Below are 27,274 nucleotides of genomic sequence, written 5' to 3' on the forward strand. Positions count from 1 at the left end.
ATCTTTTGGTCCATAACAATACAAATACGTATTCTTTATGCTTCTAATAATTTGTGTATATGGCATTTTCTTTTCTGTTAACAGTACCTCCTTAGATGACCTCCCTTATGCCCTTAATCCTGTAATTCTTTCTTCCATACTCCCTTACTTCTGGCATTTTTTTTTTTTTTTTTTTTTTTTTTTTGAGACAAGAGTCGCTGTCGCCCAGGCTGCAGTGCAGTGGCATGATCTCGGCTCACTGCAACCTCTGCTTCCCGGGTTCAAGTGATTCTCCTGCCTCAGCCTCCTGAGTAGCTGGAATTACAGGCCCCCACCACCACACCCAGCTAATTTTTGTATTTGTAGTAGAGACAGGGTTTCGCCGTGTTGGCCAGGCTGGTCTCAAACTCCTGACCTCAGGTGATCCGCTTGCCTTGGCCACCCAAAGTGCTGGGATTACAGGCATGAGCCACTGCACCCGGCCTACTTCTAGTATTAATAACACTGCAACTAACTACTTTTTATATTCCACTAGATTCCAGTTTATATTTAACTACCTTAATGTAAGGTTATTTAGTAAAGCCATATCTGGTTTTTGAATAAATGCTTGAACTCTGTACCAAAATATAAAAGATCTGCTTTTTCTTCTTGAGATCCTGAATAACTTTTATTTCCCTATTTTTTATAACAGTGAAACCAATCCGTAATCTAAATGGACATTCAATTGGGCAGTATAGAATACATGCTGGAAAAACAGTGCCGATTGTGAAAGGAGGGGAGGCAACAAGAATGGAGGTATGTGTGTCACTAACATTTTACTTCCATGGAAGACATTTTTTTCTTCCAAGCAGAAGATCGTGATAGTTAAGTATATAATTATACTGACCAGAATTAGCTTATCATCCATATTCACACTGTCAGGAATTGGGTCATTTGAATTTGCAAATTGTGTATAGTTAGCACTAAATCACTTGTGGAAATTGGGGCTGTGAAAGGATTGTTTGTTCAACATTTGATGAATATTTATGGAGCATTCCTAGGTGTCAGTCTCTTTATAGTAGGCTCTAGGGGTGGAGCTGTGAACAGAATTTGTAGGGGGAAGCAGAAAGACCAAGAAGTGCAAAGGAGCTAAAGCAAGGCAAGGTTAGATAAAGACTGCCAGGGGCTATTTCATGTTGCTGCTTAATCAGGTAGAGACTTCAAGAGATGGTAATTGTAGGCTGGGCTCAGTGCCTCAAGCCTGTTAATCCCAACACTTTGAGAGACCAGTGCAGGCAGATCACCTGAGGTCAGGAGGTTGAAACCAGTCTGGCCAACATAGTGAAACGTTGTCTCTACTAAAAATACAAAAATTAGCCAGGCATGGTGGCACGTGCCTGTAGTCCCACCTACTCGGGAGGCTGAGGCAGGAGAATCGCTTGAACCTAGGAAGCGGAGGTTGCAGTGAGCCAAGATCACACCACTGCACTCTAGCCTGGCAACAGAGAGAGACTGTCTCAAAAAGAGAGAGCGAGATGGTAATTGTGATTCATTCTGAATTTTTCTTCTTTCTCTCCCCTTGACCCTTATTTTTCAGGAAGGAGAAGTATATGCAATTGAAACCTTTGGTAGTACAGGAAAAGGTGTTGTTCATGATGATATGGAATGTTCACATTACATGAAAAATTTTGATGTTGGACATGTGCCAATAAGGTGAGAGACGAGACGATGGAATTTATGTGGCTAATGAGCATCTCTTCTGAGTTAACAGCATTTTTTTAAAAAAGTGGCATGCATACAAAATAGTATATTCATTAAATGTAGAGTTCTGTAGCCCAACAGTAAGAAAAAAAAATAGCCTTTTAAACATTTTAACTGAGATAAAAATTACACACACACACACACACTACACACACACACGTGCTGTCTTCAAGTCTGGTTTCTGATAATCATAAATGTCAGAGATTATTTTGCTAGCATTCCTAGGTTTTTGGTTTAATATTTTCCCATTGGTAAACTTCCATTTACAATGTCTTTCAATTTACATTGAATTTTTTTAACATTTGAAGATGATTGAAGTCTGGATTTACATCTTTTATATGCAGGTCTTTGAGCTTGCTGCACACAAAAGGAAATTCCCATAATACCCTGTAGTTAGGTCTGTACTGGGGAATATAACACACATAGACACGTAAACACAATAAGATGGCCTCCAGCTGGTTCCTATTCAGCTGCCATCTATAATTAGGTATGGGCTATTATACATTCTGGCTTTTGATTGTTGAGAGAGCAACTTTAAATAAAAGTTTTTGGGCCGGGCACGGTGGCTCAAGCCTGTAATCCCAGCACTTTGGGAGGCCGAGACGGGCGGATCACGAGGTCAGGAGATCGAGACCATCCTGGCTAATACGGTGAAACCCTGTCTCTACTTAAAAATACAAAAAACTAGCCGGGCGACGAGGCGGGCGCCTGTAGTCCCAGCTACTCGGGAGGCTGAGGCAGGAGAATGGCGTAAACCCGGGAGGCGGAGCTTGCAGTGAGCTGAGATGGGGCCACTGCACTCCAGCCTGGGTGGCAGAGCAAGACACCGTCTCAAAAAAAAAAAAAAAAAAAAAAAGTTTTTGGACTTCAACTACTAAGACACAGCTAAGGTCTGGGCTTTTCTTAATGAGGGAAATGAGTTCGTAACTCTTTTGCCAACAATTAATTTTGGATTTTCTCCTCTTAGGCTTCCAAGAACAAAACACTTATTAAATGTCATCAATGAAAACTTTGGCACCCTTGCCTTCTGCCGCAGATGGCTGGATCGCTTGGGAGAAAGTAAATACTTGATGGCTCTGAAGAATCTGTGTGACTTGGGCATTGTAGATCCATATCCACCATTATGTGACATTAAAGGATCATATACAGCACAATTTGAACATACCATCCTGTTGCGTCCAACATGTAAAGAAGTTGTCAGCAGAGGAGATGACTATTAAACTTAGTCCAAAGCCACCTCAACACCTTTATTTTCTAAGCTTTGTTGGAAAACATTATACCAGAATTAATTTGCAACATGTTGTTTCTTTTAACAGTGGACCCATGTAATACTTTTATCCATGTTTAAAAAAGAAGGAATTTGATCAAAGGCAAACCATCTAATGTAATTAACCAACGAAAAAGCTTTCAGGACTTTTAAATGCTAACTGTTTTTCCCCTTCCTGTCTAGGAAAATGCTATAAAGCTCAAATTAGTTAGGAATGACTTACACGTTTTGTTTTGAATACCTAAGAGATACTTTTTGGATATTTATATTGCCATATTCTTACTTGAATGCTTTGAATGACGACATCCAGTTCTGCACCTATACCCTCTGGTGTTGCTTTTTAACCTTCCTGGTATCCATTTTCTAAAAAATAAAGACATTTTCAGATCTGAGAGCTACATCTCAATGTTTGTGGTTATAATTCTGGACAGGATAAATAGCTAAACTTAATGTAGGCAAACGCAGAGACATGTATCTGAAATGTAGACCTCTACACTGAGACTTTTGTGGCATAGTGGCTAAAACAAGATCTACACATGCATAAAGAGGGACAAACACCTTTTCTTCATAAATACACAGCTTTAGGAATATTTCACCATTCTTTATAGGACATAGTAGTCCTTGTGTTTTTTTCCGCTGACATTGGAAGGATGCGCTAATTGAAACTTGACTTAGGAACATTGTGCCAACTGGAAACCTTGATTTAGTAAAAATCTCAACGTTTAGATCCTTTTTATCAGGGAGTGTATTCAGCTTGCTCAGAAAACCAAAAGGGCATTAAAGCCACAAAAGCAAAGAAGAAAAAAAAAAGCTTCCATGTTTGGATCTTGTTCTAGTTAGAAAAATTAAGTTGAAATTATTGGACTTTTTCATTCATGAGGCAAATGCTGTAATATGTCGCCCTTTGACAGGTTTGGATTCTTAACATTACTGGTGGTATTTCAGGAAAGTGAGGTGACAGTTACTTATAGCGGCTAAGTGTATTAAGTTGAATGTAACGATGGTAATATTAATTTGTTTTAACTGAGGCCCACTACTGATTCTTTAACAAATTGCTTGAATTCTTATATGTAAATAATTTTATGGGAATGTTCCATCATAATTTCTAAATCGTTTATATACCAAGGTAGCCTTAATTTGTGTATGTTTCAGTACAATGAGATTTTATTGCCTCTGGGATGCTGTTTAGTTTGTATTTTGTTAAACGTTTTTATCTTAGGAAGAGAAACCTACAACTTCTGTACCTAGATCATCTGTTACATTAAAAAGCTGTTCTTTCAGCATTAGAGCTATAAATGAATGTTATCTTGTGGGGAAATAATCTAGGTTTTAGCTGTATGAGCTATATTTATTATGGTGCTAATGTTCAATAGCCACATTTGACTAATTTCTCCATTTTCTGTGATGCTGTGGCTGGCAGCACAGCTCGCCAGTTCACGCCTGGACATACTGTCAGGGCTGGGCCCTCCAGCTCTCTCCTTTGAGGTTGAGTCCATATCTTTTTATGTGGAAGTATAAAGCAAGTATCTTGATTTCTAAATCCAGGAATTTTAGAATTGACCTTTATGAGTGAAGACTTTTGGAGCTTTTAAAGATCTCGGCAGTCTTTGATCTCAAACCAATTAGGAGCTCCAAGTTCCCTTCCCAGGTAACTGTTGGGAACAATGGCATCACTGTATGCCCTTGTAATGGCTGGAAGGGACATGATCTTGTAAATAGGAAAGCCGTCACTTAAACTGTATTGTTTGCTTATTAGCCATGTATCCCTTAAAATTTTGTTATGTTTACAACGATGTACCTTATTGGCAACAAATTATTAGTTTGATGTTTAACAATAGTGCCTTTAGTAAATTATTTTACAACTAAAACATGTTGTTTTTTGTTAGATCAACTTAGCAGAATGTAGACATCCATGCTGAGATTTAAGATAAATAGTAAGAAATCTAAGTTTCTGTTTATTTAGGTTTTAATTTTATTGTTCGTATATTGAGACATTTTTCACACTAAAATTTAGTGGAAAGTACTAACAGATTTCCCATATTCCCCAATAATATCCCCCTTCTCCAAGCCTCCCCCCATAGGTGTTAGTTTTAAGGGGTTAAAAAGTAAAGGGTTAGGTCACTTTCTCTTTTTTTTTCTTTTTTTTTATTTTAGACAAGAGTCTCGCTCTGTCACTCAGGCTAGAGTTCAGTGGCGTGATCTCAGCTCACTGCAACTGGGTTCAAGCTATTCTCCTGTCTCAGCCTCCCGAGTAGCTGGACTACAGATGTGTGCTAGCACACCTGGCTAATATTTTTTGTTTGTATTTTTAGTAGAGACGGGGTTTCACTGTGTTAGCCAGGATGGTCTTGATCTCCTGACCTTGTGATCCACCTGCCTCAGCCTCCCAAACTGCTGGGATTACATTACAGGCATGAGCCATGGCGCCCGGCCTCTTGTATATTTTTATATTGAAATAAGTACAAGCAATGCTACCATTACAAATAGTTCAGGAGTTTTTACAATAATTCCATTAAAATGACGTGCTAAAATGTATGACGTTAAAAATAGTCCTTGAAACTAGGAAAGAGTAGATGCTGGTATCTTGACCACGTAAATTTTTAATGAGGTATTAAGTGTGTAACAGTTGAGGTAACAACTTGCATAGGTATTATGAACAATTTTAAACACAGCCATTTAATATTCCAGATGTGTTTTTGGCACAAATGATTTGTCTGTTCAGTGATAAAAGTCTCATTGCACTTCAGCTAACCCAGATGACTTGTTATTTACTGGTAGAGATCTCTTTCAAGTTTGTACTTACAGATGATCACTACTGGTGAACAGCATTCTACAGGATATTATCTTTCACTAAGACTTCAACCTGCAAATAAACCCACTTATAAAAAAAGGATACATGATCTTCCTGTGGTTAACAGAGCTTAGATACATAGCTGGTCTGTAGATTAGTTGATTCTACCCTCTCCAAATAAGACAAAGTTAGCAGCAACGGGACTTTAAAGAAATCCAGTAAGATTATCAGAGAAGAACAAAAGGAGTGACTCACTGTATTTTTTTTTTTTTTTTGGCAAGTTTAGATAGCTTTTAATTTTTTTAATGCTCAGGGCCAGTGTTTTAAGAGGCTCCTACCTAGTAGTCACATAATCCTAGCAAGAGTAAATCAAACTTTAGTTATTTAGGAGAATGAGATGCTAGACATAATAGTCCAGTTACCAATTTTGAACACTTTTTTGCCCTGTAATTTTTTCTCTTCAAGACTCTTTATTCCTTTGAACTAAAAAATACATACAAAGTTTTAAGAGATCTAATGTCATCAGACATTATAAAATGAACTCATACCCAAGGTAAACTATTTGAATAACAGCATACACTGGTGTGCTAAATTCAAACTTTTTATGACTGCTTAATTATTAGACTTCTGGACAAACCTGTTTGCTGCCAGACAAAAATCATAAATCCCAGCCATCATTTTTTCATGTCCATAGTTCCAAAGGTCACTTAAATATGCTATTTGTAAAGCTGCCTGTTTCATTTACAGTTTGACTATGCCAAATAAAGAGCAATTACTAAAACAATTTTGGGGTTACATTAACCAAAATAATGTCTGTTACAAGGCCTGTTAACACACAAAGCCTCAGAAATACCAGTGAATGTGACTGAAGAATATTTAGGTGATTCCTTGACATGTCACTGCAATAACTCCAAGGGGCAAGGTAACTTCAATATACAAATGAAAGAAAGACTATTAGTGACCAAGTAGAGTCTAATTTTCCATCTATTAAGAATTTGTATAGAAAATACCTGAAAAAGATAACACATGTATATAAAATGATGCCACTTGAACTTTGTTGGTAGAAGATTGCACAAATTCATGATCCGAGCCAATTAAGACATATAAAAGAGGTAACATCAGTCTGAGGTAAACACCAAAAGTTTAAAATTCCAAATATTTGAAAAAAGTAGTTACCTTCAGTTGATACACACATTTATACTTCGTAAAAAAAAAAAAAAATTGTAGTTAGATATAAAATGCATAAATGTATATACACTGATTCACAAGAAAAAATGTTTAAAATGGTACATCAGTCTTTTTAAAAGTATATATATAAATCACAGGAAGAAAACCCCATTGTCTTTGGATCAGCTAAGGATTTCATTAGACGAGGTATCAGTGTCTTCATTGAGATGTTGGCTCCCCAACAGGAGCTCTGGAGGCAAAAGTTCAGAATGTCCATTCTCAGTAACTCGTTGGGTATAAAACAAGATATAAGCTTGAGCCTTGCATACTTCATCCATTGTGCACATGCTTAGCTTGGAATCATTGCAGTGTACCCAGAACCCTAGAGTGAAGCACAGAAATACACTTATGAAGGGACTTTAGAAAATTCTAGTATGAAAGGCATTGAGTGAGAAGCTTTTTCTGAAGTGAAAATAATTTTCTAGCCAATTCATTTTTCTTTAACAAGAAATATAGATTGGGCAGTGTTACCTTGGAATTATCTACCTTTAATCTAGAAGTAGCTTAAGCTTACACAGCATGTGACTGATGAGTACCTGACACTATTTATTCCTTGTGTAAATCTACCAGTTAATGCTTTTGCCACTAATCATACAGGATGATCATCCCTAATTCCAAAATCTAGCTGGGCGCAGTGGCTCACGCCTGTAATCCCAGCACTTTGGGAGGCCGAGGCAGGCGGATCACCTGAGGCCAGGAGTTAGAGACCAGCCTGGCCAACATGGCGAAACCCCGTCTCTACTAAAAATACAAAAATTACCTGGGCATGTTGGTGCGTGCCTGTACTCCGAGCTACTCAGGAGGCTGAAGCAAGAGAATAGAATGGCTTGAACCTGGGAGGTGGAGGTTGCAGTGAGCAAGGATTGCACAGCTGCCCTCCAGCGTGGGTGATAGAGAGACTGTCTCAAAAAAAAAAAATCCAAAACCAAAACTTTTTGTGCCAACGTGATGTCATAAGTAACCCTGAACACATTTTTTCCCACTGTATTAATGTCTTTTTTTTACTGTGAAACTTATGTGCACATAAGTATAATGCACTTATGTACATTACATGCACATAAGTATGCTAATGACTGCTTATCATTAGCATATAAATCAGCCAGGAATTATGCTGATGCCAAACCACCAGACTGTCCATATGAGTGGCTGAGATAGTGACACCTTTGTTTGCTGATTGCTCAATGTACACAAACTTTGTTATATGCACTCTGTTAATGAAACTGTTTCATTATTTAAAGTGTTGTAGAAAATTATCTTTAGGCAATGTGTACAAGGTGTATATGGGTCCCATCCCTACAATACCTAATAATGTCTATTTAAAAAAATCCAAAATTCAAAACACATATGGTCCCAAGCATTTTAGACAAGGTATACTCAATCTGTATTAAAAAGCAAATTGGGTCGGGCATGGTGGCTCACGCCTGTAATCCCAGCATTTTGGGAGACCAAGGCTGTCAGATCAGTTATGGCCAGGAGTTCAAGACCAGCCTGTCCAACATGGTGAAAGCCCGTCTCTACTAAAAATATAAAAATTAGCCAGGCATGGTGGTGCACACCTGCAATCCCAGCTACTCGGGAGGCTGAGGTTGCAGTGAGCCGAGATGACGCTGCTGCACTCTATTCCAGGGGAAAGAGTGAGACTCTGTCTCAAAAACAAACAAACAAAAAAAGCCAATAGTGTACAACTAACTTGGTAGTTTTTGGTGGTTCAGTGTTGAGTTACCTTGGTGGATTATTGGGCTTCTTGTCCTCACCTTTTTCTGTTTGGGGTGTGTTGGGTGGGGGTGGGGAGTTGGAGGTTCATTCTTTGTTCAACAGTAAATATCAAAAGGGGAAGTAAGGCTGGGTGTGGTGGCTCGTCTGTAATCCCAGCACTTTGGGAAGCTGAGGCAGGTGTATCACAAGGTCAGGAGTTCAAGACTATCCTGGTTAACACGGTGAAACCCCGTCTCTACTGAAAATACAAAAAATTATCCGGGTGTGGTGGCACATGCCTGTAGTCCCAGCTACTCAGGAGGCTGAGGCAGAACTGCTTGAACCTGGGAGGCAGAGGTTGTAGTGAGCCAAGATCACGCCACTGCACTCCAGCCTGGGTGACAGAGCAAGACTTCATCTCAATAAAAAAGGTGGGGGAGGGGGAAGTACAAAATGAAATCTCAACCCAATCACTTTTGCTAGAACTAGACTATCCTAGAAGACGGAAAATAAAAGTGAGATTTGTATATTAAACTTGAACAGTGCTTGTTCCAAATATCTGTGATCCCCCAGTTCATTAGGTGCCCTATTTCTTTAACAAAATTAACTGAAGTAAACCAGTAAACATACGATCTGCTTTTTGAAGTGTGTCTTTTTTTTTTTTTTTCTTTTTTTTTTTGAGACGGAGTCTTGCTCTGTCGCCCAGGCTGGAGTGCAGTGGCTGGATCTCAGCTCACTGCAAGCTCCGCCTCCCGGGTTTATGCCATTCTCCTGCCTCAGCCTCCCGAGTAGCTGGGACTACAGGCACCAGCCACCTCGCCCGGCTAGCTTTTTGTATTTTTTAGTAGAGACGGGGTTTCACCGTGTTAGCCAGGATGGTCTCGAACTCCTAACCTCATGATCCGCCCGTCTCGGCCTCCCAAAGTGCTGGGATTACAGGCTTGAGCCACCGCGCCCGGCCTGAAGTGTGTCTTTAAGAAAAGTTAATACTCTGACTTTTAGTTGGCAACAAGACTATCCTCATTATTATATTCCTCCGGCTCTTAGTCAAAAGTACTGCAAAACCTACAGAAAATATTTCATGCATCAACTCTCACGTTTTAGTATCTGCAGAGGTATTCTCCCTAAGAAAATAAGTGGTCAAGTAGTTTTGTTTATGATTTAGTAGTCAATTTAGAAATCGGCTAAAGCCTTAACTCCAGCCTCCAAGTCCAACCCAAGATAAAATACTTTTTCTTATCTGTACCTCCTTCAGAATTATAGCAGTAGGCAGTGTAGTGCCCTGAGCCAAATCCTTTCCCATGGTGCATCACCACCGCAGACAAGTCATAGATAAAGCATTCTGGTCTGAGGGATTTCAGGGTCTCCCTGCAGCAATAGGGCTCCATGTTTAAGATTTCCTCAAAGCCAACATGAACACCAATCTTCTCTCGGTTATTACGTCCTGACCACCTGTGAACAAACCAGTGTGAAATTATCAACACAATTAAGAGAAAATAACCATGTACTAGGTCTAGACACTTGTAACAGATGACCCCAGGCAGTATGGAATACAAAGTATCATATGTAATATAAAATTATTTCAATGTTAAAGTTGGCTATAAATGGAGAAATTTTGGCTTATTTTGCCTTCTTGTAGTTAGATGATAATGTAGGGAAAAAAATTAACTTTTGGGAAAGTATTGCCTTATGGGGGCATGTACCCGCTAACAGGTAAAAGTCAAGGCCACGAAAGGGTTGGGGTTTTTTTGTTTTTCGTTGTTTTAGAGATGGAGTCTTACTCTGTTACACAGGGTGGAGTGCAGTGGCGCGATCTTGGCTTACTGCAGCCTCTGCCTCTCAGGTTCAAGCCATTCTCCTGCTGGGACTGCAGGTGTGCGCCATCACACCTGGCTAATTTTTGTATTTTTAGTAGAGAGAGGACTTCACCATGTTGGCCAGGCTGGTCTTGAACTCCTGACCGCAAGTGATCCGCCTGCCTTGGATTCCAAAGTGCTGGGATTACAGGTGTGAGCCACTGTGCCCAGCCCCACCAAAGGGTTTTTAATTCCTTATTGTTTTGCCAGGATATGAAGAGGGTATCCCAGATGGAAGCTACAATCTGGATCTTTCTTGGCCAGGCATGGAGGAAAACAAAACAGGGCACCTCTAATTCCTCAGAATACTTCAGAGATTTTCAGACTAAAACAACAGGATCTGTGTCCCCTCGCTGTGTGTAAGTCAGCACAACCGCCCACTGGTGACAGAACTGAAAGAACGCCCTTATCCTGTCATTTTCTCAGTCTGTTGCGCATACTTCCCCTTACTGGATCTCAGCATGGCAAGCAATGTGTTTATCAATACGCATAATGAGTTGGTCCTACGAGGGGAAAATAACGTAACGTGGTAGTTCAAGAGATTATAATCCAGTTTGTGGTAGTATGGTACAGAGACAAGGCAGACATAGATGAAAATATAGTAGTAAAGTACTAAAACATGAACTTCAGACAAATAACAGCAGGTAGAGAACGGAGAGACAGGAACACAGTTTTATGATGGAAAAAAAAATGTGAAAATGCTTAGTCCAGTGTAAAATGGCACGGAACTAAAGATGAACCATGCAAATTATGTTATCTGCTGGACCATAAGTCATATTCCAAACTCTGTGTGGTTGTGAAAAATATATTTGGTTTTCCTTCTAGTTATCCAAGATACATCTCCTAAAATTCTTGGAATCTCTGGAGTGTCTTGGCTGGGCGCGGTGACTCATGCTTGTAATCCCAGCACTTTGGGAGGCTGAGGCGGGTGGATCACCTGAGGTCAGGAGTTCAAGACTAGTCTGGCCAAAATGGTGAAACCCCATCTCTACTAAAAATACAAAAATTAGTCAGGCGTGGTGGCGCATGCCCATGATCCCAGCTACTGGGGAGGCTGAGGCAGGAGAATCACTTGATTCCGGGAGGCGAAGGTTGCAGTGAGCTGAGATGGTGCCCTTGCACTCCAGCCCGGGCAACAAGAGCTAAACTCTGGCTCAAAAAAAAAAAAGTGTGTGTTTTGTATGCTAATGAGACAACTAGTGGCTGGCAACCCCTAGATAGCTTCAGCATGTGGGCAAGTCACAGGAAAGACCCGGGAATGACTAGAGGATTGGGACTTTCAGCTTCCTTCCAAATACTGTCCCCAACCCCCAAAGGGAATGGGGCTGAATGATGTAATCAGTCATGCCTATGTACTGAAGCCTCCATAAAAACCCAAAAGGATGGGCTTCTGGAGCTTCCAGATAGTTATCCATGCTGAGGTCCCTGGAGGGCAGCACCCCCAGGGAGGGTGTGGAACCTATACGCCCCTTCCCACAAGTCATGCCCTACACATGACTTCCATCTGGCTGTTCATATGGATCCTTGAAACTCTCCTTTGTAATAAAAGGGTAAACACAAAGGTTCTGTGGGGCCCTCTAGCAAATGGATCAAACGAGGGGAGTGTGGCTTATGAGAATCCCATTAAATGTACAGCCAACAGGTTGGTCAGAATTTCAACAAACCTGGAGTTATGACTGGTGTCAGAAGTGGGGGTCAGTCTGGTGGGACTGAGTTCTCAATCTGTGGGGTCTGATGCTACCTCCAGGTAGACAGTGTTGGAACTGAGTTGAATAAGAGGATACCCAAGCTCGCGCTCACTGCAGAACTGATGACTTGCTTGGTGGGAGAAATCTCCTATACATTTTGGTAAGCAGAGGTCACATTTGTATTCTCTGTTGTAAGAGTATGGTAGGAGAAACTGAGTTCGGTTTTTCCAATATCTCAGCCAAGTGCGGTGGCCCATGCCTATAATCCCAGCACATTGGGAAGCTGAGGCGGGCAGACTGCCTGAGCTCAGGAGTTTCCAGATTAGCCTGGGCAACATGGCAAAACCCTGTCTCTACCCAAACAAAACAAAACAAAACAAAACAAAACAAAACAAAACAAAACAAAACAAAAAAGACATACAATAAACTGATGAAGAACAATAAGATAATATTATACCTAAAATTCATAATGGTTTGCTTTTGCAGAGGGGAAAGGAACAAGACTGACAGGCATGCACAGGAGACATCTACGGTATTAGAAATATTCTGCCAGGCGTGGTGGCTCACGCCTGTAATCTCAACATTTTTCTTCTTCTTCTTCTTTTTTTTTTTTGAGACAGAGTCTTGCTCTGTCACTCAGGCTAGAGTGCAATGGCATGATGTTGGCTCACTGCAACCTCTGCCTCCACGGTTCAAGCGTTTCTCCTGCCTCAGCCTCCCAAGTAACTGGAATTACAGGCATGCGTCACCATGCCTGACTAATTTTTGTATTTTTATGTTTATATATGCATGTATGTACGTATGTATGTTTGAGACGGAGTCTCACTTTGTTGCCCAGGCTGGAGTGCAAGGGCACGATATCGGCTCACTACAACCTCCGTCTCCTAGGTTCAAGCGATTCTCCTGACTCAGCCTCCCAAGCAGCTAGGATTACAGGCATGTGCCACCATGCCTGGCTACATTTTTGCATTTTTAGCAGAGATGGAGTTTCACCATGTTGGCCAGGCTGGTCTTGAACTCCTGACCTCAGGTGATCCACCTGCCTCAGCCTCCCAAAGTGCTGGGATTACAGGCATGAGCCACCTCACCCGGCCAGCACTTTGAGAGGCCAAGGTGAGTGAATCGCTTGAGCCCAGGAGTTGGAGATCAGCCTGAGCAACATGGTAAAACCCCGTCTCCAGCCTGGATGACAGAGTGAGACTCGGTCTCAAAATAAATAAATAAATAAATAAATAAATAAATAAATAAATAAATAAGCAAGTGTAAGTCATTTACTAGCCAAGTATATGGTATTAAAAGTTAATTCATTTGTCAGAAAGGTGATTAAAGGGGAAAAAATTATTACATGTATTCTTTAAGTTTTGAAGCGTTATAAGCACAAGGAATGATCACTTTGCAACTGGTCCTGCTACAGACCTGAATCGTTTGAGGTGCAGTCTGAGAACCTGAGGTAGGTGGCATATCATAAGTTGTTTCTGAGCTTCTGTGAGTACAACTGGTTTGGAGGAAAACCTTCTACGCTTTGCTGTAACATCAAAGAAAGAATAAAAATCAAATTTAATTTAAAGATGCAGGGAAAAGCTGAGTGAACCTTCTTTTAATTAAGTCAGAAATGAGAAGTATCTACTGTGTTCTAGGCATTGTGCTGTGCTAGAGTTATAGACATGGGTTTTACCCTCGAGAAACTCATGATCCACAACTAAACAAAAAACTTATGAGCTAGTCAAGTCAGATCTGTAATCAAGCACATGATTTAATAATAATCTTGCATATAATGTAATAGAACAAAGTATACTGCCATAATATTTTTATTTACTTATTTATTTGGAGACAGAGTCTCACTCTGTTGCCCAGGCTGGAGTGCACTGGTGCGATCTCAGCTCACCACACCCTCCGCTTCCTGGGTTCAAGCAATTCTCCTGCCTCAGCCTCCTGAGTAACTGGGACTATAGATGCATGCCACCACGCCCGTCTAATTTTTGTATTTTCAGTAGAGACGCGGTTTCACTATGTTGGCCAGGCTGGTCTCGAACTCCTGACCTCGTGATCCACCTGCCTTGGTCTCCCAAAGTGCTGGGATTACAGACATGAGCCACTGCACCCGGCCATAATAGTATTTTTAAATGGAACTGGCCATACCAATTAATAGGAAAAGTTACAACATTCTGTAAACATTTTAATACACATTTCCCAAGCTTTTTTTCTTTTTGAGATGGAGTTTTCGCTCTTGTCGCCCAGGCTGGAGTGCAATGGCGCGATCTCGGCTCACCACAACCTCCGCCTCCTGGGTTCAAGCAATTCTCCTGCTTCAGCCTCCCGAGTAACCAGGATTACAGGCATGCACCTCCACTCCCGGCTAATTTTGTATTTTTAGTAGAAACGGGGTTTCTTCATGTTACCCAGGATGGTCTCAATCTCCTGACCTCGTGATCCGCTCACCTCAGCCTCCCAGAGTGCTAGGATTACAGGCGTGAGCCACCGTGCCTGGCCCCAAACTCTTAATTTAAAAGTCTGTGGTCAAAACATTTAAAAAAGAAATAAGAAAAAAAAAGTGTGCGGTCAGTTCATATACTAAGGCTAGTCAGAAACCCAGAGGAAGGTCCTGATTACCCAGAACATCCCTCTACTTTTCCTGGGGACCACCCCAGCCCTGGCCAATGGCTTAGGAAAGCAGGACTTTACCAGCTCTGAGGCCTCCCTCACTCAAGCGTTTTGCTTTTGCTCTTTTAGCACCAGATCTTAGACAGTTGGAACTCAGGATTCTTCTTGTCCCTTCTGCTTCCCTAGAGGTCCACCTACGGACTGTCCTGCAGCTGGGCCATCAGCTACAGTTTGTTCCTGATGCCCAGGAGCTATCCTTCAACTTGCACATGAGCTCCGACTCCAGCCATGGCAGCAGCTGCTTCTCACGTGGGAAGCAGGCTCAGCCCACCATGAAGCTGAGCTCTAAGCCATCTTCGCTGGTCTTTCTTCCGGGTGTCTAACCCTGCGATCCAGGTATCTGGCTGCTGCTGAATGTCCTGGACCTACCTCTGGATTGTCTCCTAGCACATCGGTCCAAGGGTAGCCAGATAGGGGATGTCAACTCCTCGGCGTATAATTGTAAACATTTTTATTGCTGTGTTAAAGCGGCTTTTAGGCCTGTATTTGGTAGCATTAGTAAACACATAGAAATTTGCTATAAAACCATATTCTGCATTCATAACATCACCCCCAAATTTGGTGATGAAAGCATGTGGGACTCATCACATTTATGTCCAAGAAAAAATAATACTTCATCATAACAACTTTGACAAAGTTTTATTTTTTTAAAAAAAAACCTTATAAATTTAAGGCTACTTTATGTGTTTACATTAGACAGCACTCAGAAAAAAGTGTTAAAGTCATTCCAGAAAACTATCAATTGATAAGACATTTCTTCAATGTGGGAATATCCTATTTTTTGTTTACCTTAAAAGTTTAGTATCTAAAGCCTTAGAATCTATTTGCGAGATAGGGAAATTAGGCAGAATACCTGAAAAAATATATATAGTATAGTATAAACTAGTATAAACTATATTATAGTTTATAGTATACTACACTACACCATATGTTTATATTATATATATAAATAGTAAGATACTATGTAAGTATATCTTATTCTTTTTTTGAATTTCAATAGGTTTTTGGTGAACAGGTGGTATTTGGTTACATAAATAAGTTATTTAGTGGTGATTTCTGAGATTTTGGTGTGCCTATCACCTGAGCAGTGCACATTGTACCCAATGTGTAGTGTTTTATCCCTCACTCCCTCCCACCCTTTCCCCTGAATCTATAAAGTCCACTGGATCATTATTATTATTATTATTATTTTTTAAGACGGAGTCTCGCTCTGTCGCCCAGGCTGGAGTGGAATGGCACGATCTTGGCTCACTGCAACCTCCGTCTCCTGGGTTCAAGTGATTCTCCTGCCTCGGCCTCTTGAGTAGCTGGGATGACAGGTGCCCGCCGCCATGCCTGACTAATTTTTGTATTTTTAGTAGAGACGGGGTTTCACCATGTTGGCCAGGCTGGTCTCGAACTCCTGACCTCAGGTGATCCGCCCGCCTCAGCCTCCCAAAGTGCTGGGATTACAGGTGTAAGCCACCACGCCCAGCCCACACTGGATCATTCTTACGCCTTTGTATCCTCATAGCTTAACTCCCACTATATATACATACATTGACAGAAGAGGTAAGACACAGCAGATCTTTGTGTGTGTGTGTGTATGTGTGTGTGTGTGTGTTTTTGAGACAGCGTCCTGTTCTGTTACCCAGGTTGGAGTGCAGTGGCACGATCTCAGCTCACTGCAATCTCTGCCTTCTGGGTTCAAGAGATTCTCCAGCCTCAGCCTCCCAAGTAGCTGGGATTATGGACGCACTCCACATCATCTGGCTAATTTCTGTATTTTTAGTAGAGATGGGGTTTCGCCATGTTGCCCAGGCTGGTCTTGACCTCAAGTGATCCACCTGCCTTGGCCTCCCAAAGTGTTAGGATTACAGGTGTGAGCCACCGCACCTGGCCAACACAGCAGATCTGATGTGGTTTTACACACCGTTTCCTTGGAGGAAGATGCTTCTTTTCTGTTTTGTTTTGTTTGAGACAGAGTTTCACTCTTGCTCAGGCTAGAGTGCAGTGGCGCAATCTCAGCTCACTGCAACCTCTGCCTCCTGGGTTCAAGCAATTCTCCTGTCTCAGCCTCCCGAGTAGCTGGGATTACAAGTGTGTGCCACTATGCCCAGGTAATTTTTGTATTTTTAGTAGAGACGGGGTTTCACCACATTGGCCAGGGTGGTCTTGAACTCCTGACCTCGGGTGATCTGCCCGCCTCGGCCTCCCAACATGCTAGGATTACGTGAGCCACTGCACCCGGGCCAAGGACGCTTCTCTTGAACTGAAGTGGCTGTTTCACCCCCAGTGTCAGGTTTCCATGCGCTCCTCTATTAGAGCACTTATCACAGTGGATCCTGTCTATCCGCCTCCTCCATTAGGAATGTGAGCACCTTGACAGTATCTCACCTCTACCTACAGACACTGGGAATAACTAACACAGAACAGACAGGGCATGGTTTTGAATAAATCTTTGTTTTGACGAAGCCACTCTCCACAGCAGGAGTCCTGCATATGGTATTTCCTATTTTATGTATATAGACACACACACGTACATTTATCTACACATCATTTTGATATGTAGCAAGAAAAAGCTCATAAAACAAGTGTTTCATTCACACTACATGACATGCTTTCCTTTCATTATTCCTCTTTGCTATTTTATTTTGCTCCACATATCATATTTAAACTTGTTATGAATCTTCTCTCCCCAAAATTGTCTACAAGATCAGAAACAATTTAAATTCCATCAGTATGGCCAAACAAATGCATAGTTCATAAATGCCAGTTATAAGTGAAAATGTCTGTTTCTTTTGACAAACTGAAAAAAAGTTCATTTTCATAACTGCTAAAGATTTCTTTCAGCTTCCTCTCATCTGCGTTTCTCTTTATCATTCCTAGGAAAGCACCGAGAACACACCGTCTTTACTCACAGTTACACTGGTCACATACGTAGATTTTTCCTTCTAAAGCTTCAGTTTCTGTAAATTTGGCCAACATTTCAGTAACCAGACATGGCTGAGATGCAATATCTTTTCCACTGCATTGATATCTTTCTGGAAACTCCAATGACAAGTCCCAGAAAGGTTCTATGGTATTGGATTTGTTGTCACATGCAAGACATGTAACCTGCAAATGAGAATGAGTTCCTAAGATTATAATCTTTCCGTCAAAACATTAACTCTTTTCACTAGAGATCATTGCCAGTAAATAAGCTTTTCTCATGAAAATGTACCATTAGAATTCTGAATAATCTGCCTTATATTCTTCTCAAGAAATCTTTCCTTATGATTTTTCCTTCCAAAAGACTGTTATCAGAGCCATCATGAATTGGTTGCTTTAACTACTGGTCATTCAAAAACCTCTAAGGGCATTACATTTAGGCAAAAATCCAAACTGTGGACACACAGAATAGAAACACAGTATGTATATGTATACATAGAAACATACATATGATGTATATTCACATGCATTAAATTTAATGTATTTATGTCATTAGGCTTGAGTTTCCTCACTGTTTCTCCTCCATCTTTTTTTTTTTGAGATGGAGTCTCGCTCTGTCCCCAGTGCTAGGGTGCAATGGCGCAATCTCGGCTCACTGCAACCTCCGGCTCTCAAGTTCAAGCGATTCTCCTGCCTCAGCCTCCTGAGTAGATGGACTACAGGCGCAGCTATCACAAACCCAGCTAATTTTTCTGTTTTTAGTAAAGACAGACTTTCGCCATGTTGGCCAGGATGGTCTTGAACTCCTGACTTTAGGTGATCCGCTCACCTCGGCCTGCCAAAGTGCTGGGATTACAGGCATGAGTCACCATGCCTGGCCTCTCCACCTTTTGCTGATTTTTCTTCCTAAACCCAAATACTACAACCTCTTAACCCAATCCAATCTTAACCATATTACAAGTAAAATACTATCTTTTCATTATGCAGATTTTGAGACCCTGACAACTGATAATTTCAAAAGACAAGACATATGACATAAATAATGATGTCATACTCCTATTTAAAGCAAACATCACATTAAAATCTCCATCCAAACACAGAAAACACGAAAAACATGGAGCTGTTTTAACAACTTACACAGGCAACATAGCAACCGGAAAGGAAATGAATAGTAACTTCAGTGAAACATTCAGCAGGATTTAATGCCAACAAACACTGCACGTAACTGAAGACAGACTCCATGAACTAACAATTCACATATGATATAAAATATTATAAAGAACCTCTTTCATACAAGCTATAACCCTGGCACAGGCAACGAAATAAAGAAGCCAGTTCTAATATAGATTTTAGATTTCACAAATTGACACAAAGAACTCTCCTGGTGTTTATAGTCTAAGGACTCAGTAGTGCCAGGGCCAGACATTTTGAGGATTTTCTTGAATTAAACAAAAACAAAAACAAAAGCAAAAACACACAAAAAGCTATCCCAGTCTGAGTGTAGTGGCTCATGCCTGTAATCCCAGCACTTTGAGAGGCCAAAGCGGGAGGACTGCTTGAGCCCAGGAGTTTGAGACGAGCCTGGGCAACACAGTGAGACCTTGTCTCTATAAAAATAAAAAATAAAAAATAAAAAGGAAAAGCCATTACAGCACCCAATTGTCTTAAATCTCAAGAACCAGTTCCATAAGAGTGTATTAAAGAAAGAGAAGCAAAACGCTGGTACAATAATTTTTATTAATTTTAAAATTCATTATAATGGAAAAAACAAGCACAGAGCCACTTTCATACTACTGGAAATATATACATATATATAGAAAAGAAAATCACTTTCTGGAAAGAACTTTGTTACCAAGTATCCAAAAGTCTTACTCTGACAAAATCAACTTCCAGGACTCTGTCATAAGGAAATAAAAAAATTAATTGATGACATTATAATAATGAAAAAAATTAACAAGTCAACAATAGGGGAATGGTGAACTAAACTATGGTATAAACATACGATGTGGCCAGGCACGATGGCTCATGCCTGTAAGCCCAGCACTTTGGGAGGCTGAGGCGGGTGGATCACAAGGTCAGGATATCGAGACCATCCTGGCTAACACGGTGAAACCCTGTCTCTACTAAAAATACAAAAAAATCAGCCAGGAGTGGTGGCGGGTGCCTGTAGTCCCAGCTACTTGGGAGGCTGAGGCAGGAGAATGGCGTGAACCCAGGAGGCGGAGCTTGCAGTGAACCAAGATCGTACCACTGCACTCCAGCCTGGGCAACAGAGTGAGACTCTGTCTCAAAAAAAAAAAAAAAGATGTTAAACAGCAGAAATATACAAAAAAAAAAAAAAAAAAAAAAAACACAAAAAATTATGAACATTGAAATGTTTTGAAAAGAATGATGACAGATTTTTAATTACTGGAAAATCATTATAATATTAAATGGGAAAAGCAGGTAAATGCAAAATGACCAATTATGGGAAAAAATATGTATATATGTGCAGGAGAAAAAAAGACTAGAAGAAAATATACCAAAATATTAATAGTTTTACCTATGGATTGTGGGGTTATAGGATTAGAGAATGATTTTTCTTTTCTTCTATATAGATTTCCTATATATATATAGGTTTCCTGCAACTACATGTTGCATTCTGTAATAGTGTATTTTAAAACTTTTGTATAAAAAGGAAACGACAGAGAAAGATGGAGAAGTAAAATTGCATGTTAACACAAGTACAATTCTTATTTGCTAATTAACTCAAAGTCTTTGCATTTCTGAAACACTGAAAAATAAACTTCATAGATATTCCTTAAGAAGAATTACATCTGAAATACTTAAACAACATTCTAGGAAAGTATGCTATAAAAACAAAAGATGGACTTATTACAATGAAAGTTGAACTGAAGAACAGAGGCAGGTGTGCAGGGGGAAGAAAATGACCTAAAAGCCTAATAGCTTCAGTTATTAAAAAAATTTTGTTTAAATCTGTGTGTTATGGGAAAGTAGAGAGCCTTATGTCTATTAATATTTCACCAATAAGTCCACTCAGCATATGGCCGGGCACCGTGGCTCAAGCCTGTAATCCCAGCACTTTGGGAGGCCGAGGCGGGTGGATCACGAGGTCAGGAGATCAAGACCATCCCGGCTAACACGGTGAAACCCCCGTCTCTACTAAAAATACAAAAAACTAGCCGGGCGAGGTGGCGGGCGCCTGTAGTCCCAGCTACTCAGAGGCTGAGAGGCAGGAGAATGGCGTGAACCCGGGAGGCGGAGCTTGCAGTGAGCCGAGATCACGCCACTGCACTCCAGCCTGGGCGACACAGTGAGAATCCGTCTCAAAAAAAAAAAAAAAAAAAAAAAAAGTCCACTCAGCATAGAAAACCTTTACTTAGAAGATTCTGGTTTTGTAGTCTACCTTATCATGACAAAGGAAACTTTTGAGCAGTAATTAAAGAAAATCATTTAAAATTATTCTAGATGAAATCACATTTGTTTACCTTAAAATTTCCCTACCGGGCGGGGCGCGGTGGCTCAAGCCTGTAATCCCAGCACTATGGGAGGCCGAGACGGGCGGATCACGAGGTCAGGAGATCGAGACCATCCTGGCTAACACGGTGAAACTCCGTCTCTACAAAAAAAATACAAAAAACTAGCCGGGCGAGGTGGCGGGCGCCTGTAGTCCCAACTACTCGGGAGGCTGAGTCAGGAGAATGGCGTGAACCCGGCAGGCGGAGCTTGCAGTGAGCTGACATCCGACCACTGCACTCCAGCCTGGGCGACAGAGTGAGACTCCGTCTCAACAACAACAACAACAAAAAAAAAACAAAAAAAACCCAAAACATTTCCCTACCTATTGTTAAAGCTTTCAGACCATGACCCTTTGGTTTTATATGAAGTCCTCCAGGGCTACTCCTTGGTCCCTGAAATTGCTCAAGTATGCACCATTTTATTTCATTTCTTTTTTTTTGAGACAGAGTCTTGCTCTGTCACCTTGGCTAGAGTGCAATGGCACAGTCTCAGCTCATTGCAACCTCCACCTCCTGGGTTCAAGTGATTCTCCTGACTCAGTCTCCCAAGTAGCTGAGATTACAGGCGTCTGCCACCACACTCAGGAAACTTTTGTATTTTTAGTAGGGACGGGGTTTCACCATGTTAGTCAGGCTGGTCTTGAACTCCTGACTTCAGGTGATCCACCTGCCTTGGCCTTCCAAAGTGCTGGGATTACAGGCGTGAGTCCCCCCGCCAGGCCATATGCACCATTTCCATTCCCAGTATAGCAGCATCTTTAAATCCGTTCCCTCTGGGATTAAACCCTCCTCTTCTCAATCCCTCAGATAATGAATGTAATACTGGTAACCTAGAGAGCTCCGTCTCCTGATTTCTCCCTCCCTCCAAAAGCTTTTGATACCATGGATGTAAAACTACTTCCAATGATTCATGAAAGAAGGAATTGTAAATAAGTGAGCTGATTTCTCTGTACATATTTATAAAAACAATCTATTTTGACCTGAAAATGGTACTAGCTTAACACACTAGATGTACATAGAATATGCCTTTTTATAGGCTACACTTTATGAACTCCCAGTGATGAAAATAAGATTTTAAAAAATCCATACCTGACTAAGAAGTTGTCCATGAAAAATGTTATTTACAACATTCAGAACTTGTTTGATGAGTTTCCTTTGAGAAGTGGGGATAAGAGCTGGTAAACTGGTACCGGTTGTCTCTAATTCATGTTGTATTTTACCTAAAAGTTCACAAAGAAATTCCTGAGCATCTTGTTGGGCGTAACCACGAAAGGCAGGAATGAGTCTCCACACTGAGTGTAGCATAGCAAATGGTGAGACCAAAGCCCACTTTCCAGACCACATGACTTGGAACAAAGTATGCAATTCATGACAAAGAGAAAGGTACTGTGAAGTTGGCTCCCTTGGCTGAATAAGTTCCATCTTTCTACTTTTTGATGCTCCACCACTTAGTCCTGATGACAGACTTGATTGTCTGGAGCGAACAAAACCTGTATCTTTTTCTTGACATTCATTCATTTGATATACTACTGTATCTGTGACTGGTGGATGCTTACAGGAAGATCTTTTCTTCTCACTAGCAGTCACAGCCAGCCATTGGTTCAGATCAAGCTTTAAAAAACATTGTCGAAAAATAAGTAAATGACTCAACACCTGAAGAACAGAATTCATATAGCAAGTATTCCCCAAATTTCTCAATCCTGTTACACCAGGAGTTACTATTGGCCTTCGTTTAACTGAGGAGTCACTGATTTTTTGAGATCTTTCATCTTCTGAGGTAGAAAGTACTATAGCTTTTGCTGTTGATGCTGGCATTTGTGCTGGCACGTGAACAGGAACTATTTCTATTATGGTCGACTGAGCGAGCCCTTGTAAACGTAAACTCTTTCTTGGAGGCATACTTTCCAATTCTGCTTTAACTTGATACTCTAATTCTTGCCGCCTTCGCTTTACTTCTCTTTTTACTACTAATTTTTCCTGAAATTGTTCTTGCTTTTTTCTTCCAATGGGTGATTGTTCAAACCACGTTCGAAAGATTTTACCCATTAATATCCTTCTCCTGTGCCAAAGAGCAGTATACATTTGATCTTCATTTTGAAGCAGAGATTGGGCACCGTCATATAAGAAATAAGAATCATCACTTGTACCCATGGACCGTAAAACCATTCCACTACGAGTTGTGCAGTGATAATTTTGATTTTTGATTGCACTTAACGTACTCCGTAGTAACTTCAGGTCTCCAGTTGCATTATCATTCAGAACATAATCATCACAAAGGTAACAAAAAACATACATCTCATTCACCTCCAATGCAACAGGATGACTGCTTTCTTGAAAGTGCTTGAGTGCATGCTCTTCAATATATCTTCCACAGGCAACATGGGAGCAGCTAAGGCAAGCCCAAATGGACTCGGTCGTGTTGCAGTCCACACAGTGCCATTTCTGAGGGTTGAGGCTGGAATGGTCTGGAGCAAGCCGCAGCTGCCCAACATGTTTGCACTTATCCATTGCTAGCATTTATTTAGTCTAGCTGAGAAACGCATAATCCAAACAAGTCTCTGTTCACAACACCTGAAGCATCTGAAAACTAAACAGAACAATGTCGAGTATTAATAAAAACAAGATGCTAATATTTTTCATATTTTCCCCAAGCATAATAAAGGTTTGTGTCCTTTGCTCCCATTTTCCAGGCTGGTATAATACCACTGGCAGTTCTCACATTTCCCTTGCTCTAGACTTCCCTAATCTCACATCCACCTTGCTCTGAAAGCACAGACACTTCACTTTCTCTAATGAGTCACCTTTAACTTTTGTTTTTAACTTTCTGCCACCATCTAGTGGTGAAAAATGGGTAGTAATCACTTTCCACTGAAATAGCTTAAGATCCTTTTTACCCAGTAGTCAGAGGGCAGTTTCCAAAACATTTCTTTTTCGTTTTGTTTTGTTTTGAGACAGAGTCTTGCTCTGTGGCCCGGGATAGAGTGCGGTGGTGCAATCTCAGCTCACTGCAACCTCTGCCTCCTGGGTTCACATGATTATTGTGTTTTGGCCTCCAAGTAGCTGGGATTATAGGCATGCACCACCACGTACAGCTAATTTGTTTTTCGTATTTTTACTAGAGACAGGGTTTCGTCATGTTGCCCTGGCTGGTCTTGAACTCCTGAGCTCAGGTCATCTATCCACCCTGGCCTCCCAAACTACTGGGATTGCAGGCATGAACCACTGTGCCTGGCCCCTTTTCTTAAAGACTGGGGTTGGCAAGACCCAAATATATCTCACTAATATTTATAAACATTCTGAGCCCTATGCAGAGTTAATAAAGCATAATCAAATAAGAAAGGCTGAGTTTTAAGGCAGAAAAACGTAGGTTTGAATTGTACCTTTGCCACACACTGTTAAATGTATGATTTTGAGCAAATGTTTTAACTTCTCTAAACCATACCAACTTCAATTGAATTGTTGAAGAACTGAGAGATAATATTTATCTGACACATGGTAAATGTTCAGTAAATGGTAGTTTTAATTGTAGCTACAGCGAACAAATTACCCTATTTAAATAAATAATATTAGATATTCTATTTAATTACCATTAAACTTATTTTTTTCCATTGGGTAAATCAATAATTGCCTTTAATTCATAGCACTATAACATACTCTGAGGCTGAACAGACTTGACAGGTGGCTTTAGGGAAAGACAGAAGAGGAGAAAGTGCTTTTGTATTTGAATATTCTCAGGAACATACAAGGAAATAAAGAGAAAAAAAAGAAGAATATGAAGTGGGTAGCAATAAGCTTTTATTACATTCTAGCAGGGCTAAGCCTATCTGAAATTATAAGCTTATTTAAAAAAAAAAAAAGCTTAAGTGATTTTTGACACAGAACTTGTTCCTTTATCAGTTAAAGTCAGGAACACTTCTCTAAGTTATTTACATGTAATGAACAGAAATCTTATTTAAAAAGTCGTGATCACAAAACATCTTTTTCATTGATTTAATACAAATCAAAGACAAATTTCAGGGTTTGGGTGGAGACCTAGTTACAGAACACTAAAAACACCCTATGTATCACGACCAAGGCATTAAATTTTTAGGGCAGTTGAAACTGTGAATTTCAATGGTACCTGCAAGTGCCACCTCCAGGCCTCAGGAAAACTGCAAAAGCAGTTGATTTTTGGTTCCTTCCCACCTCTTTTTGTAAAATCTCATAATCGTTCCTTAATTTTTAGGTATCAGGTACTGACCAGTCCCAACTCTCACATGTTCACGTTTCTTGCTTTTTTTTCCTTTTTCTCTTTTTTTTTTTCTTTTGAGACAGGGTCTTGTTATGTCACCTAGGCTGGACTGCAGTGGTGCAGTCTCAGCTCACTGCAACCTCCACGTCCTAGGTTCAAGCGATTCTCCCACCTCAGCATCCCCGGTAGCTGAGACCCCAGGCATGTGCCATTAAGCCTGGCTAATTTTTGCATTTTGCAACATAGTTTCACCATGTTGCCCAGGTTGGAACTCCTGGCCTCAAGTGATCCACCCTCCTCAGCCTCCCAAAGTGCTAGGATTACAGGCATGAGCCACCGTGTCTGGCCCCCATGTTCACACACGTTTTAAGTGCACATTTTAAATTTACTTCTCTCTCTCAAAATTTCCAGAGGTTTAAAATCTGGTCAAATATGCTATTTTATTAGAACACCTAGGATTTGACAATAGTTGCTAATGGCAAAATTGAGACATCAGTGATTAATATATTCCACTATCCCATACATTTCTGTACTGAGGCAAGAAACCTTGGAGTCATCCTTGACTCTCTCTCTCTAAATCTATCCTTCAGGAAAAATGGTTGACTCTATCTTCAAAATATACTGAGAATCTGACTTACTTAGTGCCTCTACTGCCATCAACCTGATCCAATCCACAATCAAGTCCTATCTGGATTACTGCAGTAAGGCTCCCAGATGGTCTCTCCACTTCTGTCCTTACTGCCACCAACGATCTACTCTCAACACACAGTAGCACGGTCTGCATCTAGACCTAAACAACCACTTTAGGGGATCCTTGCTGTAGCCCTCCTCCATTAATGTGTAGTCAGCAAGGCCAAGGACATGTGGCCACCTGAAGTCTGCACACACCAGCAACTCCCCTTCTAGAGCCACTTGCTGGTACCTGGGACTCAGAGAATTACTTGCCCCAATCATCCCCAAGCTTGCTTCTAGGGCCTATGAGCAACACAGAGCCACTGACGAAATCTGTAGAGGAGAATGATACGATCAGATCTGTGGGTTACAGAGGGATCTGAATTACAAAGAGCTCTGGAGAAGGGACGAGTGATTAAGAGAGACTAACAGTCCAGAAATTATAAGGAAATTAAAGCTGCAGGAGTATAGCAGTTTTGAAGAAGGGGCAGAGGTAGAATTAGTGCTTAACAAACATTGGTTGAGAGAACTTACTCAATTTGGAGTTTAAGGGAAGAATCTAGGGCTCTGTATTACCTTTTATTCAAAATGGATAAAATAAAGAACGCAGAGAAAATTTAGTTAAACATGTTTCTGGTAAATCATAGAAAATAATTTTTATTTTATTTTTTGAGACGAAGTCTCACTCTGTTGTCCAGGCTGGAATGCAGTGGCGCTATCTTGGCTCACTGCAATCTCCACCTCCCGGGTTCAAGCGATTCTCCTGCCTCAGCCTCCCGAGTAGCTGAGATTACAGGCACACGTCACCATGCCCAGCTAATTTTTGTATTTTTAGTAGAGACGGGGTTTCACCACGTTGGTCAGGCTGGTCTTGAGCTCCTGACCTCATGATCTGCCTGCCTTGGCCTCCCAAAGTGCTGGGATTACAGGCGTGAGCCACCATGCCAGGCCAAAAATAATTATTAGTTCAACATCCTTGCAGAGATGAAGAAGGAAATGCCAGCATTTACTCTCAAAAAAGATCATTTCATTCCAAAAT

The 27,274-nt window shown here is 40.8% G+C and overlaps 2 protein-coding genes across 7 annotated transcripts in view; one reads left to right on the forward strand and one right to left on the reverse strand.

Moving 5' to 3' along the window:
- Positions 1-4,854, forward strand: part of METAP2 (methionyl aminopeptidase 2) — a 43,687-nt gene extending 38,833 nt beyond the window's left edge. The window contains exons 9-11 of one of the 2 annotated variants that reach the window (XM_010383905.2): positions 671-774; positions 1,556-1,671; positions 2,687-4,854. In XM_010383905.2, the coding sequence (XP_010382207.1) occupies positions 671-774; positions 1,556-1,671; positions 2,687-2,939 (473 nt within the window). In that variant the 3' untranslated portion in view covers positions 2,940-4,854. The remainder of the gene's footprint in view (positions 1-670; positions 775-1,555; positions 1,672-2,686) is intronic. The other variant, XM_030939148.1, reaches the window with a different exon arrangement.
- A 712-nt stretch (positions 4,855-5,566) lies between these two features.
- Positions 5,567-27,274, reverse strand: part of USP44 (ubiquitin specific peptidase 44) — a 36,941-nt gene continuing 15,233 nt past the window's right edge. For 4 of the 5 annotated variants that reach the window (XM_010383901.2, XM_010383902.2, XM_030939548.1 and 1 more), the window contains exons 2-6: positions 22,422-23,919; positions 17,805-18,000; positions 13,660-13,768; positions 9,946-10,151; positions 5,567-7,326 (exon numbers count right to left, since the gene is read on the reverse strand). In XM_010383901.2, the coding sequence (XP_010382203.1) occupies positions 7,127-7,326; positions 9,946-10,151; positions 13,660-13,768; positions 17,805-18,000; positions 22,422-23,849 (2,139 nt within the window). In that variant the 5' untranslated portion in view covers positions 23,850-23,919 and the 3' untranslated portion in view covers positions 5,567-7,126. The remainder of the gene's footprint in view (positions 7,327-9,945; positions 10,152-13,659; positions 13,769-17,804; positions 18,001-22,421; positions 23,920-27,274) is intronic. The other variant, XM_030939550.1, reaches the window with a different exon arrangement.

This window comes from Rhinopithecus roxellana, chromosome 10 (genome assembly GCF_007565055.1).
Source record: "Rhinopithecus roxellana isolate Shanxi Qingling chromosome 10, ASM756505v1, whole genome shotgun sequence".
NCBI lineage: Eukaryota > Metazoa > Chordata > Mammalia > Primates > Cercopithecidae > Rhinopithecus > Rhinopithecus roxellana.